This window comes from Barbatula barbatula, assembly GCF_947034865.1.
Source record: "Barbatula barbatula genome assembly, chromosome: 8".
Lineage (NCBI taxonomy): Eukaryota > Metazoa > Chordata > Actinopteri > Cypriniformes > Nemacheilidae > Barbatula > Barbatula barbatula.
The window spans coordinates 22,464,834-22,485,957 of NC_136771.1; the positions used below are offsets into that span (position 1 = coordinate 22,464,834).

General features: G+C 38.4%; 2 protein-coding genes across 3 annotated transcripts; one reads left to right on the top strand and one right to left on the bottom strand.

The window, feature by feature from the left end:
* Positions 1-981: 981 nt before the first annotated feature.
* Positions 982-12,629, bottom strand: LOC306897986 (uncharacterized protein). The gene is made up of 20 exons (XM_079463178.1): positions 12,284-12,629; positions 11,819-11,919; positions 11,504-11,570; positions 10,802-10,932; positions 10,541-10,629; positions 10,326-10,425; positions 9,563-9,606; positions 9,227-9,304; positions 8,293-8,489; positions 7,880-7,935; positions 7,670-7,776; positions 7,370-7,472; positions 6,879-6,978; positions 6,529-6,568; positions 6,373-6,424; positions 5,965-6,088; positions 3,874-3,957; positions 3,208-3,331; positions 2,174-2,264; positions 982-1,269 (listed from the first exon to the last, which is right to left on the bottom strand). The coding sequence occupies exons 1-20, from the start codon at positions 12,522-12,524 to the stop codon at positions 1,180-1,182; spliced, it is 2,019 nt and encodes a 672-aa protein (XP_079319304.1). The 5' UTR covers positions 12,525-12,629; the 3' UTR covers positions 982-1,179.
* A 1,726-nt stretch (positions 12,630-14,355) lies between these two features.
* Positions 14,356-17,873, top strand: fga (fibrinogen alpha chain). 2 transcript variants are annotated; one of them, XM_079462527.1, is made up of 7 exons: positions 14,356-14,456; positions 14,534-14,709; positions 14,834-14,950; positions 15,094-15,277; positions 15,366-15,511; positions 15,874-16,729; positions 17,025-17,873. In XM_079462527.1, exons 2-7 carry the CDS (start codon positions 14,656-14,658, stop codon positions 17,717-17,719), a joined length of 2,052 nt encoding a protein of 683 aa, XP_079318653.1. In that variant the 5' UTR covers positions 14,356-14,456; positions 14,534-14,655; the 3' UTR covers positions 17,720-17,873. The 2 variants fall into 2 exon arrangements, with proteins under 2 accessions (XP_079318653.1, XP_079318654.1); XM_079462528.1 differs by having other exon boundaries at positions 14,377-14,709.
* Positions 17,874-21,124: the final 3,251 nt, after the last annotated feature.

Below are 21,124 nucleotides of genomic sequence, written 5' to 3' on the forward strand. Positions count from 1 at the left end.
TAAAGACAACTGACTGTCATGCAAATAGTTAACATTTGTATAATCCCTAATGCAAAGTTTATTAAGGGATCTCAAGAGGACATTAACTAGATAAGTGTTAGTAAAACAGTGCAAGACGGTCTTAATCATGAAAGCAAAAATAAAGCTCCCTCCCTCTGAGCTTTAGTTTTAGTATGTGAGCAATGATGGACAGAATGAGAAACCAGTGTTGCATCTGTAACAAAAGTGCCCTAGTGAGGGCAAAGCAGCATGTTGAGTGATCTGAGATTATTTGTTTGAACGCTGCTGAAAGATAGCGGGTGATGAATGACAAGACATTTATCTTCTTCCCCCGCTTTGTCCCCCAGCATCCCAGTGCATGTCTGCATGTGACAGCTGAATGTGTTCGTGATAAATACTCAGGGATCGACAGTGAGTGATTTCAGTTTATGTGACTATGTATGTGTTTATTGTGAAGGGCACTGTTGCATTGAGACTGAGCCAAGGAGCTACACACAATGAGTGGTTGGATGTGTCCGTCGGTGGATAAATGAATTCCTCAAGTCTTGCCTTCTATTTTCGGGAGGTCATGCTGTCCCTGCATGTTAATGTAGGTCAAAACAACACAGATTTCCCATATAATCTAATCAAAAGTGTGACTTTACGGCAATAAAATACATCTGAGTTTCATATTTTTCACTACAAATAAGTGTTTTTGCAGCCGGTGCTGAAATCTCATTTTTATTGGGTCCACAGATTCTTACATAAACGGCGACTTAGACAAGAAAAGCCTTTTGCTCTCGGACTTCCTGTGTCGACAGGGGTCAGAGGTAACGAGGGGACGTAGTGGCTGGAAACTTCAAGGGTTTATTGCTTTGCAGTCGCCTTCAAGATGTGGCCAACTCAACACAACTAAGTGAATGATGCTATTACCTAATGTTCTCATTACATATCAAAGTACAGGCGTGATCAGGAACGAATCACCAAATCTTGAAGCTGTACTTCACTCGCTATTTATTTTATTTTATTAACGCTCATACATACTCCAAATTACATACTACAAAATTATTAAATAAAAAATGGAAAACTATGGAAGTTACAATAGTGTTAAGAATTCACATTTTAAAGCTCATTTCAACCGTTTGTGAATTGTAAGTAGTCACAATTTGTTAGTAGGTGCTTTTTAAACACCGGGCATCTTTAAGTCCCGTCTTTTAAATCGGCCAGCGCTTTTAGATCGGGTAGGCCTTTTAGTTTGCAGTCAAGCAACATCTGTCCATAAGCCTTCCCCTGCGGAAACACAGACAATAAAGTATAAGTAACAACTTAAAAATTAACAGTTTTAAGAACTTAAAGGGACATGGAATTCTGTCTTCATTTACTCGCCCTCAAGTGGTTTCAAATCTGTATAAATGTATTTGTTCTGATGAACACAACGCAATATATTTGAAAGAATGCTTGTAACCAAACTGGCTTCATAAATTTATTTGTTCTGTTGAACAGAAAAGACCGTTCTGAAGCACTTTTGACGACCATTGTCATTCTTCCTACTTTGGTAGTCAATGTTGGCCACGAACTGTTTGGTTACAAGCATTCATCCAAATATCTTTCTCTGTGTTCATCGGTGCAAAGAAGTTTACGCAGATTTGAAACAACTTGAGGGTGAGCAAATGAAGAGATCATTTTTATTTTAGGGGAAACTGTCCCTTCAAAGCAGTGGTTGGCCCCAAGATGGATCCAGGGGGGGCACAGTTTTTGTGGCATTTTATGAAATATCGAAATTTATCAAAACATTTGTGCAATCAAACATAAAAAATAAGACCACCAACCAAAAGAATTGATGTTCCACTATTGTATAATTCTGTTTCTTGTTCAATTAAAATTTTAAGTTTAAGATCATAAGTCTTTATTTGAGGGGGCATAAAGCACTCTACACAAAAGGGGCCCTTACAACGAAAAAGTTCAGGAAATTGTTCAAGCGTCCCATTTAAATATAGAAAACAATAGAAATACAAAATCATTTAGTTTATCCGAATCTAAAAGTTTGTTACAATTTGTAACAATATAAAAAAAAAAACGCCTTTAACTGCGGTTAAGGTTCAAAACAACTCCCACTGGTTGACGGCACCATGTCTACACCCATTTTACAAGCTTGTCTGCGTGAATACGTGACACGAAGTCTGTAGGGTGTTACCTGAGGGTCGCTGCGCAGGGACGCCACCCCTCCCCCTCCAAGCGAATTCCGGAGGATGAAATTCAGGGCGTGAATGCCGGGCAGTTCGTACCTGTGAGCCACCGGGCACAGGTGAAATGCATTATTATAATTGAGATGACCTCTGGGTTTTCAAAGATCTGTGCATTCGCTCCCACTGCACTCTCACACAAACAGGCAGCCCAGACATGTCATTCCTCAGCATGAGCTGGGTCTCATTAGCAACACCAGGGGTCTTTTCCTCATAAACCGGGAGGTTTGTGTGCCTGCGCTCTTTCTCTTTACTTATATTCTCTCACACACAGGCAGGTCTTAAAATATCCGTACAAAATACAGATGTGATGTAGCGCAATATACAGGTGTTGCAACGTTTCTTTAAAGTTTCTATGCTTCAGGCATTTACTGCCAAATATCTTAGCTGTCAGACTGAGATATATTATCTCTAAAACTGCCACTTTACAATTTCTGTTTTAAACACTGGGTTGTCAAAGTTGAAAGGCTGTTTTAATTTGTTTTATTTTATAACAAAGTCCTAATAGATTTTACATTTTGAACCACTAAGGACAACCAAAGGATATCAGAAAGAAAGTCTTACCTTTTTGGCCTGATCAGTAAATTATTTTTTGCCCGATGCTTTTATTCAAAGCAAGCTACACTCTTTAAAATAAAGGTGCTAAAAAGGTACTTCACAGCGATGCCATAAAAGAGACATTTTTGATTCCTCAAAGAACCATTTAGTCAAAGGTTCTTTAAAAAAACATCTCTTACTTACCTTTTTATAAGCTGTAAACAAAGACCACAAAGACCACTTTTTCGCGACAAAGACCACGGAAAGGTTCCCTGGATGTTAAAGGCTCTTTATGGAACCATTTGGATAAATGATGGCCTCTTTTATGGCATCGTGAAGCACCTTTTTATTTTTAAGAGTGTATTTTATCAAACCGTCAAATAGCTTGCAGTTATATATTATATCAGTCGTCGTCGATATGTTTCAAAGTACAAAACAATCATCTTACCGAATGACAGAAGGAAGGTCAGTATGATCCTTTCTGATCAGGTGTTGGAAATACTTCTCTACTACCTCGGCAGTTAACATTGCTTTCAGATAGGGAAAATACAGCGGGTGTCTCGCAATAACCCCTACAACAATAGAAATATAGTTATATACTAAATGATTACCATATTTAATAAAAATACTCACTCTAGTAAAAACATTACATGTGCCAATTGTTATTGTATTAACATGGTATTATTTTTGTCCCATATCTTTTGCTCACTTATGCTCTTGAATCTCGAAACGCTATACCTACAAATAATATACAGTATAAAGGCCTGTACTGTAAGTAGGTAGGTAAACATAACAGTGGCGATATTTACGAGAAACTGTTGACTCAAAATGCAGTGGGATAAAAACACAGACTTGCAGTCTACTGTGGATGGATGACACATAACCTCATATTAAACCGAAGATGGAGTTTAGACTATGACTGTTTCCACATCACAAGCCTTTTGGGGCTCCAGACAGTTAGTTGCGAATTTGTGGTCAGAGAACATGGTGTGACCTGACATTTTCAGAGCAAACACTGCCAGAATGGCTTTTGGAGCAGCATTAACATGGAGAAAGCAAATAGTTTCACCGCTGAAATATAATTTGATGGTTGTTAAAGCGCATGGCGACTTACCAATGTTTGCGGAGTCTCCTTTGTCTCCACTGCGTGTGTATGCTAACTCCTCCAGTCTGAAGGTATGAGGGCCGGAGGGCAGATCTAAAACAAGATAGTTGGTCTTAGATTAATTCAACGCAGTGACTAAACTAAATGAGATCATTTAAATCTGTTCGAAGGGTGTAATGTGCTCCCTGATAAAATCCTTTCACACGGACTCAAAACAAACCCTCTTATCTTTCCGATGAAGATTGTAAGACCATAGAAACTAAGATGCTTTTCCTTAATGCAATGTTCGCCCTCATGTCAGATGTACACTACTGGTCAAAAGTTAACACAAAATGTTCTCATTCTTTTAAAAAGGTTTTGATCTTAAGGGTTAATGTCTGAAACAAGGTCGACCAAACCATAGCGGACTCGGCCCGTCTGACATACGTCATTTAAGATGGATAGTCATCACAGGACAGAAGTGCATTTTTGAGATGTTAAATTAATTTTATGACGGGACACGGTTTTTAAAATGAGAATGACCCACGTTGATCAATTTCTGGAAAACATAGGCATTGTTATTTTTTATTTCACTGGGACGTTAAAGAGTATTGAATTAGTTCCCATCTGTTCAGAGCTCTTATTGTCATACATCCATTAAAAAAAGAAATAAGATTTTGTTTTCTAATGAAAGAAATTGATATGTTGGCACATTTACATTTCTGTGTACAAAAGTGATTTCGAACATTTTAGCAAGCACCTTTCGCATTTTAGTAATCCGCAACTTTGGAGGGTACAGGACATCTGGGATGGCATGAGAATGAAAATATTTCAACAGAATTCACATAGTTAAGAATGAACAAAAGTCATAACAATCACCATTTATAACTTGACTCCCTAAACAAAACATTTTCTCATTTTCTCACATTCTGTCTCATCGTGTCTCACTTTTAGCATTCTTTAAACTCTTATTAACTCAATATTTGCTACATTGTCATTTATCTGTATTCTGTCTTGGAAGAGAAGCCCTCGGGCTGATGTAACGTTAGAAGCCTCCCTTACAATCAGCCCACTGTAATGCCCTAATCACCACGGCTCCAGGTCCTTCTGTGTGTGTTTGTGTGTGTGTGTGTGTGTGTGAAGATTCGAGAGGGTAGAGGAAAACAACATCACAGAGAGAAAGCAAGTCTTTGCAAGTTCTTATTGCACTCTTGCGTTTGTGTGCACGGCCTTGCGTGTTTGCGAATGAATGCGAGTGTGTGCGCAAAGCTCCGCGCTTGTGTGCGTCCCAACACTAAACCCAAGATTATTTAAAGGGTTCAGCCTCTCGTTCAGTGTGACTGAGAAGTGGCACATAGATAAAAAGACTTAAGCAAATGCTGCCAAAACATTAACAAGGTTGTGGCTTTCAGAGATGCTTAAGCAAAGGATTCTGGGAAAACAAGCAACCCTGTGTAGGGATCTTAAGAAATGTTCTCTTGGTGGAACAATCACATCGGCCTCTAAAACAAGGATTAATTAAATCCTGCTTCTTTCGGTGGAGTTTGCTCATCAAATTTTCCATCCACCTTCACGTTGAAGTAGGTCAAATCAAAAACGGCGCGCGTGTTTTCACGCAAGACAACATTTTTGATACACAAATGAAATCTGTCATTCATAAACCTTCGTCACATAACGAAAATGTTTTTTTATGCACAATGAAGCCTGTAATTGATGTTGGTTTGGCACACAATGAAACAACTTGTTTTAATGAACTATAAAGTATGTTGTTAATAAGGGTTAGCCACATGTGCTGGCCTGCTGGGAAGTATGCAAAGAATCTCACAAACGTTTTACCAGAGAAAAAGTCCAGACGTGTAAACCCTGCCACGATAAAATTAAGACAAACATTTTATTGGCCTTAAATAAACAAATTCTGAATACAGTAGAATCACTTATTAATGCAATATGGTCTATGAAACGCATCAGTTTAACAACATTTACTATAATTTGTTTTAAATGTACAACAAGTTGTTTTATAACACATCAATACTGTCAAATTCCAAAAAGTAAGAACTATTCTTACTTCATTTGCACAATCGCTGGCTCTTTAAAGTTGTAGCTTGTGTAAATGTTGGATACCTGTAAGTGATGGGCTACGTTCCGCTGAGCGGAAGGAGGGGGCGTGGCCAGCTGCTAATGATGATGGGTCTTCTGCTGCTCCATGGTGCGTCTCCACAGGCTCCCCATTCAGATGAATGTGCACCTACAATCGCCAATTAAGATTCATTCGCTCTTCCATACAAATGTTTTGAATTTTAAATATCCATCTACACAATCCGATCCACTCTTTTTCATTTTAATTCAAGTTTAATTTAGTATTGTACGGTGTGCCTTTATGGTTTACATGGTACTTCATTGGTGGGATGGAATACACACTAATTAAATGTATCTGGATTAAATAAAACCATTGGATTACCTTGATACATGTCCTAAAAACATAAAAATACCCGTGGTAATTTGTATTTTATTGGTCTGGGGTAACGGTACCTTCAAATCTTCTTTGGGATGCAGGAAAAAGAAAGGTTTCAGCACTGGTGATCTAGAAAAAGATCAGACATCAAATTAAACACACATGTAACATTTGGTGGCCATCATTTATTTGTTTTTGAATATCGTTCATGCTTGAAGAGCACAAACGCTCACATCCTGGGTCGCCCGCCAACTATACCAGTTAGTCCTGGAGCTGTAGTAAAGAGACAGAGGGAAAGAAAACAAATTACAATGACATTTTACAACACAACAACTACTAATTCTTACTACTACTAGTCCGCATTTCAAAATAAAAGTCATCAAGCGTAAAAAAACCCCTGAAAAAACAAAATATTAGAAATATGTAGTGACGAAAATCAGAAAGAAATAAAAATGATCCTACATCATTTAAAACAAACCAGACTACAGATTTCTTAACGAAGTCTTTTGATTAAAATCGTTTTAAGGCTCTTGGCATAAAAAATAAATAAAGTCAATAAAATATTGTGTACGTTTTTACTCACCCATGCCTGTTCCCGCTGGCGCTATTTCTCTAGAGAAGAACTCCAGCGCTTTCTTCTGCTTATGATGTACAGCCATCCAAATAACGGCCTCACGAGGACTCTGCACAGTCGTTGTCACAAGACCCAGAGCAGAGGAAGATCAATATATAAGATTATTTTATTTACGAACACTAAGGCATACACTTTCGACCAAACAACAGTGTGATGAACAAGGGAAAAGAATTTAAAGAGTCCGTATAATAAGGCTGATGACAGGCGGGTGATGGTTGACGAGGGACTGGTGAGGGAGCGTGGAGGATGACAGGAGGTGTGGCCCAAGGGGGAAAACTCATTTGGGGGGGCGTTGGGTGTCCTGGAGAATAAAGGGGAACACACACTGGACAGGACGGGAAGCCTCCAGGACTGAGCTACCGGCACCGGGGTTAAGGGGGCCATGGTGGTGCCGGTAGCTCGGTTGTCCAATTTTATTGGTGTATACAAAGAAACACTACCGTATTGACAGCATGTGGCCCGTATGTATCTTCAGCACCCAGAACTTGGATGTTGACTTCGGTATAGTCCTCCAGACCTAGTTGTTTAAAAATACGCTGGGTCCTACACAAAGGAATATTTCAGAACACAGCATGACAGATTATTAAACAGCTTTAAAAAAGAAATAGAAGAAAATTGTTAAATTATATTATTTGAGTATTTTGTGTAATCTCAAACGTCAAGCATGTTTGTATTTTCTTTTTAATAAATGTATTCAATATTGTAAAAATGAATTACATATCATATTTTTCATCCACAACCTTTTAATAATACTGTCTGCTGTTCTTCTGGCCTTTTCCACAGCCCTAGGTCCACCAACAGGGCAAACTGCGGTAGCTCTGAAACCGTCTGAATACGTGGCACAGACCTGGCGGGAACATAGCTAATTTATTACCATAATAATGAATAATAATAATAAATATTACACGTTTTAAGGAGCCCGAAATATAAAATTGGGGAAATCAACAAACCTTGTAGTCACCTGAAGGAGGAGATCCTCTGGCCCCTCCTACTTTCACTCCCTCATCTACATTTGGAGCGCAGACGAAATGCTAAACGTCAATACATTTACAACAACTCCGGAAACTACATACAATTTGCTTATTGATAACACAAACAATGAGATGACAGTTTGGGGACGAATAAGTTGAAATGGTTTATGAAAGACAAAATACAGATAATACAAAGGCTAAAAGACAAAACAGAAAAGGAATTCGTTTTGTTGACCTATTATTAACAGTTTGAATGTTTTTTATTGCATAACAATTTATTAAACAATTTTTTAATTTTTCAATTTATCATTTGTTGAGTGTCACAAATATCTTTAGGTCATTGTAATACGATAAATCAATGCATATACAATCTTGTATAAATTAAATCTCACCAGGTATCTCACTGATGGTGACATCAGAGAAGTCACATGTAACGTCAGGCAGAAGGTAGCGCTGCGGGTCTCCAATCTCATACACTAACTGCTCAGCTACTGTACCAAATGAAACCAGACCGCCGGTTTTTGGAGGCTTAGACAGTGTAAACGAACCATCAGCGGAACATTCCACCACGGGGAAACCCATGTTATCCCTACAACAGAAAATAGGAATGTTTGCAATATTATTACAATCAATGTTTGATCTGAAGGAATATAAAATCAAACGGTGCAGAATCTTTCACATACTGTAGTCATGTCTGGGTTTCATCTGAAAATCTCAATATATTGTACAATATTTTACAACAATTCTCACAGGCCCTACTAAGTTAGTATGAAATAAAAACAATACAATTTCAAGTATTAAACCATATAAATAATATGAGGAATTCATGCTGGTTCAAATAAAATGATTGTTTTGCAATAATTTTCTTTAATACTGTATAAACCACAGATGTTGTATTTGTATTTGTGAACCAACATGAATCAACAATGAACAATATACAGTTGTTTTTAGCATGTATTAATCTTTATTAATAAAAGTGAATGTCAATACAATTATTCGTGTTAGTCAATTAATTATGAATTTAACATGAACTATGATGACTCAATGCTGAATAAGTATTATTCATTGTTAGCTTGTGTTAGCAAATGCATTGCCATTAAAAATGCATTTGTGTTACCAAATATTTCAGGAGAATTACATTTCAAGACTTTCTTAAAAAACTTTGGACTTTTTTTGGTGCAAAAGGAATGTTTTCAGGACAAAACAAATTCTGAATGAAGTCAAATATAATGTCTATTTTTTTAAGGAAGTGGGTGAAATTGAGAAGTACATGCTTACATGATGGGCCTTTGTCATAACAGATTATGAACTGAATTTTAACTTTACCAGTCCGGAACTGTGTGCCAGTCTGTGAAAATGCCCCCGGTGACCTGCGCGCCACACTCAATCAGGTGACCAGCAAGACTAAAAATGACACATGTGAAGAAAAAGAGATTACTTCCTTATGACACAAAACAGGAAATGAGTTAGACCTTTAACATAAATGTGGTTTACCAAAGCTATTGAAATATCATTCACAACTTGACAAAAACAATGACTATATGTGCTATAAACGGTGTCTTATTTGGGATGTTATTTGTGGATTCTGGGTGTTTTTATCATACAGACTTTGTGATTAAATACCTGTGTGTGAGAGAGCTAACAGAAATCACAGTACTGTACCTTCCAGCAGCCAGCATGTCATAATTGTTGGCGTCCCATGAAAACTGTCAGGGACAAAACCACATTATGAGTATATCTTTTCACACATTCAGATTTATTTGATATTATAAAGGTTTTATTCTTTTGTTGCCACTAAGTTAGCCTATGTGAAAACCTATGTAGACAATAAACGTGTCTGTTCATACCTTTTAAACTATAGCAATAAGTCCCAGGAAGCAGTGGGTTACAGTGCATTTTATATCATCTAAGGGCGTTCTTTACTAAAACCCCCTAAGCCGTTATTAAATGCACTTGTATCCCACTGCTTCGCGGGGCTTATTGCTTTTATAAAACGGTTATTCCATAATATATGCTTAGCAAGGTTTCCTAAAATAGTAAATAAAGTGATATTTAGGTTGTCAAACGCGGCCAGCAGTTATAAATCAGTTTATAATCAGAAGCCAAAACAACAGTCGACCTAAAAATGAAATTCTGTCATAATTTACTCGTCTTTGTGTCATTTCAAACCTGTATGACTTTCTTTCTTCTGCATTACACAAAACAACCAAACTTCACTGTCCGCCTCCGACTTCCAAAAATGGACGCAGCGCCCCATACCCCCGAGGCTAAGAAACTCTGCCGGTGTCATTCATCGTTTCTGTTTTCGTTTCGGTCCGGCATGTGAGGTTCAATTCCTCAACACACCAGAGGAAGATTGTGTACCAAGTTCTATAATCTGCTGCGGAAGAAAACCGAGGAGCGTTTCTGGCATGTCACACTGTACCGAATGCATTAGGGGTCCGAGAACCACGGCGCTGTCCACGCATCGTCCTGTCACTACAATGTCGGCACCCAGGTCCAGGCAGCGTTTAATGGGGAGAGCGCTGAGAGATACAGACACAGACAAGACAACTGAATCTCATATGCTCAGACCACAAGTCAGGCTCCAGGCACGGATAACAGACTGAATCAATGACACGCTGCAAATAACTTTCTTACCCCAAATACGCATTCATGCTGTGGACTGTCTTTGGAAGTGGTTTCTTTTCCTCTGATTCAGCCATTCTGAGTTCTGTCAAAGAGTCTTTCTAGGATAGAAAAGAAAATCTCCATGTTTTTGCATTTGGCAGACGCTTTAACTGATGCTTTTTTTAAGCGACTTGAGTGCATTTTAGGTACACATTTTATCAGTATATGTGTTCCCTGGGAATCAAACCCAATTGAGCTACAGCAACTACTATCAATAGGTTGTGTAGTTACCTGTGGCATTAGGTCATCGCCAGTAACCACGGCTACCTTTAAGTCAAGTCCCGCCTTCTGAACTACTTCCTGTAGAGCCGCTCCACAGGCAAGAGGATTTACACCACCGGCATTACTAACCACACGAATACCTTCATGAAAAGACATTATACCAATTATATTTATAAAGTACCTCTAAGTTTCAATGCCAAAAGCTGCACACCAAGTGTTGAAAAGACTTTTATAATAGAAATTGATTAGTTCATATATAAAGTCTTTTCATGGTCATATTTTTGCAAACCTGTACGTGTAGTTTTTCATTTAGAAACGAAAAATGAAAGAGTTAAATAAAGAAATATATGATATAGCTATAAATAGTTCAAAACAATATACAGGTTTCACTAAACGTCATCATGCCTAGACAGTTTTTTATCAGCGAATCACACTCAAAATATTAGAGATATTGTAAGCACCTTTGGTCTTTAAGCAAAACATTGAACAGGTGCTGAACCTAAAATTATTTACAATATTACGATATGTGTAGAATGAATACGATATTGATCATCTTGGTGGTTAATATAATGGTTATTATAAATATCTGCATATTGTGACAACCCTAGTTTTATTATTTCATATAAAAAATCTTCAATCTGTATGACATCTTTATGACAAATGATTTTCGACTTTCTTGACTATTCGGGTACATTCTTATCATAACTTTACCTCTTTTGCTTATATCCTTCATGAACGGAGAAAGTGCAAGAACAAAATCAGCTGCATATCCCATGTTCTGAAAGAAAAGAGGTTTAAAACAGACGTGTAAAAGAGCAATATCTGATACTGTCACGTACAGAACAATAATCATATCTATCAGTACGTGATGTTCTATCACAACCTGTTGAACCGATGTGATTCAAGGCTAAACTCATTGAATGCGGCTGAATTAATGCGACTCTATTATGTTAAGGGTCAGGTCAAGTACAAATAGCTTTTTTTTGCACATGTTTTATTGTTTACGGTGTAGGATGGAGAACTTACAGGTGCTTTAGCCTTGGCAGCAATGAGGAGGGACATAGTGATTTCAGACAGATAATCAAACACAAGGAAGTCCAATTTTCCACCATAGACAAGCTGAGGAACTGCACGGCAGAGATAAAATTTGCAAGGTTTGGCTTTACATACAGTGGCTCCAAAATATGGACTACACTTAAGAAAAGGTGGGAGTGGCGTCAAAACATAAAATTTTATACATTTTCTGAAAATGATAATGAAATATATATATATATATATATATATGTGTGTGTGTGTGTGTGTGTGCATTGACAGGGCAAATCCTATACGTTAGCGACATCTAGTGGCGATGAAATGATATTACAGTTATCGAGAAAACTGATATCGATTCCTGTAATTTCAGGTCAATGTACAGTGCAATCGGTAACTGCAGTCTACATGCATGTCAGTCCACACGAACATGAATACGTCATTTTTGTTCATGCAAGTTACCTGACGTTGCCGTGTCACCCCAAAACCCCGACGCACACCCGACACGCACAGCCCTGCGTGCCGACGAAGCGTTACGCCTCCCATCGCTTCTTTGACGTGATTCTGTTGTAAAACATCTGACAGACTTCGTGACATGATGTGAACGCAACACATTATTTTTGCAGAAACGCAGCGTTGGGTTTGAATAAACCCTTATCGCCCAACGACGCAGACTCCCGGATATATGCGTCAGATTCGTCATGTCTAGCACATGCTGTTCTTTATGTCGTTTATTTGTACTTTCTCTGCATAAACTTGCGACCAATCTGAGCTGTCAACTATGCATTCGTGTACAACACACATTTACATCCGTGTAGGACAAAAACATTGTATTATAGTTCCTGCCACTCGTATTGCGCTTGCTCGGGGTTTACCACGTGGATGTCAAAACTTATGCACTACATACGTTTATTTACACCATATTTAAATAGACAATGTTGGAATTCTTTCATCGCCATCTTGTTTCCCGTTAATAGCTTGTTTGTTTAAAATACATGTGATGCTGCGGCTGTGCTTTCAGTGTAAAAAGTGTATTTAATCTATTTCAGTGTATGTATTTCTATATTGTTGTATTTGTTATTGCATTAAGAGTAAAGTTTGACATTATAAACGTCAGATCAAGAGTAGGGTGCTGTGTGGGGTGATGGCCTGTAGGCGACACTATAACATCTCTGTTTGTTAGACTTGGCGCAGTGATATGGAGCTGTTATGCGGTCGGCACACCCGGAACACCTTTATATGTGTACATGCAGTGAACGTTAATGCGCACCCATAGAACGTTTGTCAACCAATCAGATTGAAGCATTCAAGAGCCTCGTGGTATAAAAACATATACATATACTTTCCAATCAATGTTTATACCATCTTGACCATCTTAAATCATATTTAAAACAGACAAAAATAGTGTAAAACAAATACAAACGTATTTGGTGTACTTACATTTGGAGTTAACGTCAAAATCCCGCAACATATTTGATTCAAAATGTGTCGTAAAAAATTGAAATCCAACATCAACCCAGATAGCACAATCCCTCTGGTTTACGTCTATTTGACATCTGTATTTACAGCTGCAAGACATCTGCAATATATAGTTTGCTTGTCTGCAATATGTCTCGGAGACGTCTGAACGTCTGTAATACGTCTGCTAAAGATCTGGAGATCAGGAAACATCTGCTGCGTAAAAACATCTGCTAAACATCTTAAAAACATCATCCATTCTAAATCATAAACATCTTACAGACATCTTCTAGACTGACAGCAGGCATCTTCCAGACTTATTGCAGATGAGCAAACTATGTACTGCAGATGTAAACGCAGACATCACATAGACGTAAACCAGATGTATGTGTGCTATCAAGGAAGTGATCACAAAAGGAACTCGCTTCCGCGTTTGGAAAAAGCCATTTTTAGTGTAAATTTAGTGTATCAATGCTAATGAATCGAATGTGATGAAAACTAAGCTGAAAGAAGAAAAACTAAAGGTAGATGCATGTAACAGATTAACAGTAAACACACAAAAATGTTGTAACCTCTGCAAATGGATTCATTCATGCAATTTCCTCAGATTTGCATAACACATTATAATTGAGATTAAACTGTTAGACATTGGGGTCGTTGACAAAAAAAAACTTACCATGTGTCCTATGGTGTGACAACGAAAATGTAGAAAACAACCTGTTAATAATATGCTATTTTATAATATTTTTCTGTGTAATATTTTTCTGGCTGTCAATTTTATATCACTCCAAAAAACTGAACATTAGCTGAATTATCTTCTTATTTATTTATTTATTTCAATAAATGTTTCTTTACTACAGTAACCACTGGCTAATTGTATAAAGCTGCTTTGCAACAATAAACAAGGTGGAAAACAATACCTATATAGATTCAATTGAATTGTACAAACGTCCCATTGTTGCAATTACATTTATTAGAAAGAAAAGGGTTGTGATTTGCCATCTGACAGTTCGATAAAGTAATTTTTTCGTTGGGACCCTATGCTTAAGTGGACCTTTGTGTGTCCCCAAGTCACTAACGTTCCCGGTTCTCCCCAAAGGGACATCGGAGCGTCATTTCTCGGACAAGCACCTTGCTTCCCGTAATCGTGTCGATAGCAGTGGAGAGTTGTGCAATGGTGTGTTTGTCGCTACTGTCTGTTTTCTTACTCTGGAAATGGGCCAGTTTGTCCAAACAGTGTGCACTCTGTTCCAGTATTTCCGAAGGGGGTTGGTGACTCCGACTGGTCAACAATGAGTCAATCGGTTGATCAATCAGAAGGGTTCATATGGGTAAGTGAGCACTGAAGGTCTGTATTCTGCACAGAGAGACCAGAGATGAAGCTCACACACTGTCTTCTCTGTCTGTTGATGGTTGTGTCCTCTGCCTTGGTAAGTGAATATTTAATGCAATATGTAAGTGTTTGCCAGGACTGAAACTCTAAGTCGGCCCTCAGTTATAAATAATCGACTCTTCTATATATAAAATGTATCTGTCTGTATCTCACTCGTATAGTCAGAGGATACAGCTACAGTATTAAACCCAAGAGGTGCCCGTCCTGTTGAACACGGATACAAGGCTCAGGACACCTGTCAGACAAAAGAATGGCCGATGTGTACAGATGACGACTGGGTAAGCATTGTTATGTTCTTTTGATTTATGTGAAAAAATAACCACAAAAGGATAACGGTCTCAACAAATCACAATACATTCCAAGTGCATTGCTACCTAGTAAAAAAACTGGCAAAAAGAAAATACCTTTTATTTTCTTATAGGAAATCAAATGTCCATCTGGCTGTCGAGTGCAAGGCCTGATAGACAAAGCCGATCATGATCTGGTCAAGAAGATAGAGAAGATTCGTCGTCTCCTGGCAGAGGGCAAAGAGCTGTACAAATCCGCCGATACAGTCTCTAAGACGACTTACAGCTACCTTAGAGAACGCCTTACCCTTGACGCAGGTTAGCAATCTATGATTCGTGTCTAAAAATAAAGTTGAAGTATTAAAATAAAAAGATGTGTCATAAAATGTATCCCTCTTTCTGTCAGGTAACGATAACAGATTTGCATCGCTGGCAGAACAACTGAGGCAGAGGATTTCTGAAATCAAGATTAAAATTGACCGGCAGCTAAGGGTACTGGACGCTTTGAAGGCACAGGTCAAAGATCAAGTTGTCACAATGCAGCGATTGGAGGTGAGAAAAACGAATTGAAAATGTATTTTTTATTTATTATTTACGATAAATCGCTTGATAAATGATGTTTCCTCATATGTTTGTCACTTTGGATGGAAGAGTCTGATAAATGTTAATGTGAAAAACAACTAAAAGTGCGGAATCCATTCTGCATTAAATTCTTAAAGGGTCGTTTCCACAAAAATCAACAATTCTATCATTAATTTTTCACTTTCATGTGGTTCAAAACCTGAAACACAAAAGGAGATATTTTGAGAAATGGCTCTGTGGAGGAAAAATAATTGTGACAGAATTCAAATTTTTGGGTTTCCACAATCTTTTCCACAATCTAATTCCAATGTTAACTTTCTGTCCCGGCACAGGTGGACATTGACATCAAGCTGCGAGCCTGCAAGGGCTCTTGCTCCAGCTACAACGAGTTCACCGTTGACAAGGAAAGCTACGTGCAGCTAGGCAAACAAATGAATAATCTGAACGCTTTGAACGTACAGAGCGTAGAGACCGTCAGTTCCTTGAGTGTCATGAAGAGCAGGCCATTGAAGGACGTTGTGTTGCCCAACATTTACAAGTCAGCAGCCGGCCAGGACAAAACCGAGCAGAAGCTTCTCTTTGGAGACGTGGGTCAGTTGCAGCTTTCTCTGGAAGCCGAAGGTTCAACTGCGGAATCCGCCGCCACCGTTAGCAAGATCCCCACAGGTACGGGCTCCTCCACACACACCCTTCATTGCTCCAAGTCGGTGCGCAGGACGGTAGTGCACACCAAAGACGGCCCCGTGGAGAAGGTAGAGGTTATAGGTGGCGGGCCCGGGTGTGAAGACTTGCAAAAGCTTGGAGTTTCAGATCAAGATTTTGTGGCCGCGGTCAATGAAGGGAAGGATCTGAGTCGTGACGGCGTGAAGATAACCTTGACACGTGGAAACGAAAGGTCTATCACGACTCTGAGCCACGGCACAGATGATCTAGGCGTATTCGGCGATGACTTCTTTAAGGGACTCGGCACAGAAGCCAGAACGTCCTCATTGTCGTCCACCTCCACTTCAAAAACAAGTATGATAGATGGAAGCAAAACGTCCACGAAGACTGTCTTATCTAGCAACACCGATTTCGGGGATGACTTTGGGGCGTTCATGCGCGGCGATGTGGATGAGGACCTTCCCGATATCCACGCACGGAGTATCAAAACGCGTGACGAGCGCAAGACTGACGTTGTTGGTGAAGGTACACTCGAGTGAATTTAATTGAACCAGCATATGCAAGTCGACCATTTTAAAGCAGTTTAATTATTTTGATGATACTGAAAATAGTTTTAGCGCTCTTTGGAAACATGTGGTATAATGGACTAAAGTAAGAATAACAACCTGTGTTTAATTCACGTTACATGTAATTGTATTCAAAAGCTTATAATTCGTTGACAAAAAAAGTCATCCGTGATAGCGCAAGACAGATTTGGATCTCTTGAAGGATTGTGCAATACAGCATGGCTCTAATCCGCAGATGTGATGTCTTCTTTCAGATTGCGTTGACATCCAGCAGAAGCATGCAAATGGCGGTCAGAGCGGCCTGTTCAAAATAAAGCCGTCCGGGTCAGAGGAAATCGTAGTTTACTGCGACCAGGGCACAGGGTTGGGTGGCTGGACTCTGGTCCAGCAGAGGGAGGACGGGTCTGTTAACTTCAATCGCACTTGGAAGGAGTATCAAGCTGGTTTCGGCAAGATAGACCAGCAGGGTAGGGGTGAGGTCTGGATTGGGAACAAGCTCTTACACCTTCTCACGCAGAAGGAGAGCGTTCTGAGAGTCGAGTTGCAGGATTGGGATGGGAACGAGGTGTACGCCGAGTACAACGTTAAAGTTGGCTCGGAGGCGGAAGGATTCGCGATGAGCGTTTCAGAGTACACGGGCGACGCAGGTGATGCGTTGGTGGAGGGACAGCCTGATATGAAAAACTTCCTGTCACATGCTGGAATGAAGTTTAGCACTTTTGATAAGGATAACGACCGATGGGAAGAGAATTGTGCGGAGATGTATGGCGGTGGATGGTGGTACAATAACTGCCAGTCGGCCAACCTCAACGGGATTTATTATAAGGGTGGTCGGTACGATCCTGGCACCAAGGTTCCGTATGAGATTGAGAATGGTATTGTGTGGCTGCGTTTTAAACCAGCAGATTACTCCCTCAAACTAGTGAGAATGAAGGTCAGACCCGTCTAAAAACTTGAAAGAGATACAGAAGATGTAAACAATGGTGGTGGTTTTGAATGATTATTATTCTTCTTCTTGGCTTCATGTAAATTCATAATATTGCAATGTCAAATTTACACGAGCAGCATACCTTATGTTTTCAATAAAAATTTGTTCAATTCAAGTTCTGGGATGTGCGTTGTTATTTCAGTGTATTTGTTTGTGGAACAGACAGGGCAGGTTTATTTGTAGCATGTTTCATACACAAAGACATCATTTGAAAATACATTTCTGGACATACTGGCCTGGCTTTTGGCGGCCATGCACTGCTGATAACCGCACCAAATCCTTTTATTTACTGTTTTACTATTCAGTATTTTTTTACTATTCAATAAATCAAATATATTTTAGTGTGCCATAATATTCTTTAAATTAATTGAACCATTTTGACTAGAAATACAAGAGTATAATGACAATATAAACTAATCCATTATAACAGACTGCATCTCGAATAACACTACATGTTTATATTTAACTTGACATTATGAGTTATTTTCAACATTCATTTGGTTATTTAGTTACATTTGCATGTCAACTACTTTGCACGATCAAGAAAAGAAAAAAATACTGTGCAACACCGACTCACAATCTTTAAAAAACTCAGTTAAAATACAAACGAGAAGACACTATTATTTTTTCCATTAAGTTTTATTATGCAACACAACACATAAAACAGACGTTTTGGCTTCTTGACAAAAATTAGCTTTAAACATATCTATTCATTACATAAGATTTCTACCCTTAAAGGGATAGTTCACCCCAAAATTTTAATTCCATGTCATCATTTATTCACCCGTCATGTCAAACCACTCAGACTTTCTTCCGTGGAACACAAAAGAAGATATTTTGAAAAATGTTGCAAAGCCAGACAACGGCGGTACCCATTTACTTGCGTTGGTTTTGTGTCCGTACAAGTGAATGGGTACTGATGTTGTTTGGTTACTAAAATTCTTCTAAATATCTTGTTTTGCGGAAGAAAGAAAGTCATACAGGTTTGGAAATGAGACTGAGTAAATGATTACGGAATTCTCATTTTTGGGGTGAACTATCCCTTTAATGTGCATTCAGTTTTTAAAAGCGACCATCACTTATAAGCATTAAAGTGAAGTGTGTGTTGGTGTGTTGCAGTGTGTAAGGACTTACAACCTAACCTCAAACCACATAATCGCTATGGTAACAGCAGATTTGGACAGTGCCCTGTACAGCCCACGTACCCTTTGTGCTCGGATGATGAGACGGTGAGTCAGTTTTAGCACATTTTTATATTTTGTGGGACAATGACATCACCTGTGTTATTTATAAAATAGAAAAAATAATAAAGTGCAAAAATGAATAAATCTGATATTCCTCATTACAGCACACTGATAAATTACAGAAGCTGCCAAAGAATAAAATTGTGCACGAGGAAATGAATGTTTCTCTCTGATGATCGGTTGTATTTGGATCTTTTCTGTGTTTGTTGTTTTACAGGAGGACAAATGTCCATCCGGTTGTCGACTGGAGGGTCTTATAGATGCGGCAGATGAAAACATCCATAAACGCCTGAGGGAAATCTGTGAAAGGATTCGACAAACTGACGACATCGCTTCATCTGTAATGGCAGAAAGTGTCCTGTTCTATGGGTCACAAAAAAAAACTTTCATCCAAACCTACAGTAGGTTTAATTATTTTTTTAAGTTTTATTTGCCTTTACAAAACCTCTGCTCTACATAAAGTTGTCTTTTTTAATTTTGTGTGTATTTTGTAGTGCAAGAGCTCAGATATGCTGAGTTTGCTGAAGGGCTTCAGAGAAATCTAACATTTCTTCAAACGAGATCTGGAGAGCTTGCAAATGTATTACAGAAGCACCATCACTTGCTTTTGAGTCAGATAATGGAAATGCATCGACTTGAGGTGAGGCGTGTGACAAAGCCCTTTACATCTTCCATTTCTGTTCATTGTATTCATTAGACCAGAAAGTCAATAAAGTGATGCAGGCCATCTTCAATCAATATATTTGCACAGAAGTCCTGCAGTATCATCTGAGTCAGGGATATTACTATTTGCTTTCTGTTGAAATGTTACTTTTAGTTTGATTTAGACTTGTTTTTGTTTATTTTTTGGAGCGAAGGTGGACATTGACATCAAAATCCGTGCGTGCAAAGGATCGTGCAAGCAAACCTTTGACCATGCGGTCGATACGGAAGGCTTCGAAGTGATGGAGAGCAAAATGGCAGAATTCAGCATCACCTCAAAGGGACAAAAATCATTCCCCATTAACAAAGAATTTAAACTGGAGCCTGTCGATCAGCCCAGTGTGTTGCACACGTACAGAAAAATCCCCACCGTCCGTTCTGAACTCCTTACAAAGTTTGACGATATTGAGCAGCACCAGGTGCTTTCTGATGAAATCTAGATGATATTTAATCATTTTCATGTCTATCAGTATTTTTAAAGGGTCTGGTTTGAGGATGCTTGGGTAACATATTACCAGTTATGGCAAAGTATTGTACCTCATTTATGTTTTGTTGTTTGATTGATATGTCTCAAACGTGGCAAATTTAATTTGTCTCAACGTCATGTTTACAGTTTATTTATTATTATGCATCTAACTTGTGTCAGACAATTTCAGGTATCATGTCAAACTAGCAAACACTGTCAATTAAAAAACCTGAAAAGAAAACTGTCACATTCACTTTGTTTGAGAATTCTAATAATGATATATTCATTTAATATTTGCATATATAACTAATAAGCCTACTAAAAGGGATAATTCGACTAAAGATAAAAACTTATAGCGTCATTTATTCACACTTATGTGATTCAAAACACGACTCTTTCTTCAGTGGCACACAAAAGAAGATATTTTGAGAAATGTGTATAACTCTTTTCACAAACCCATCACACACGTCGTAGTGGTTTTGTGTCCATTCAATAACAGTCACTGGAGTTCAATGTTATTTGTTTCCATCTCATGCAGGTTTGCAATGACATGAGTAAATGATAAAAGAATTGCCATTTTGGCGTGTACTATCCCTTTACGCTTACTAAAATCTTATCTTTGAACTGAGCTTGTACTTTGAAACTGATTCAGAACACTGAAGCTTTAAATAAACAGTTTTATCATAAATACACAATGTTCAGATACACTTAAAAAAAAGGGTTCATCACAGCGATGCCATAAAATAACCATTTTGGTTACTCAAAGAACCAGTCAGTCAAAATGTTCTTAAAGTTTCTTTATGAAACCATAGAACCAAAGTAAAATGCAGTTATACTGAAGTTATCTTATAAAGGATGTCCTTATTTAAAATTAACTACATGACTTTGGGTAATTCTAGCGTTTTGGATATGACATTCTGCCTTATGGATGTGACATAAAACTACTCAGAGAAT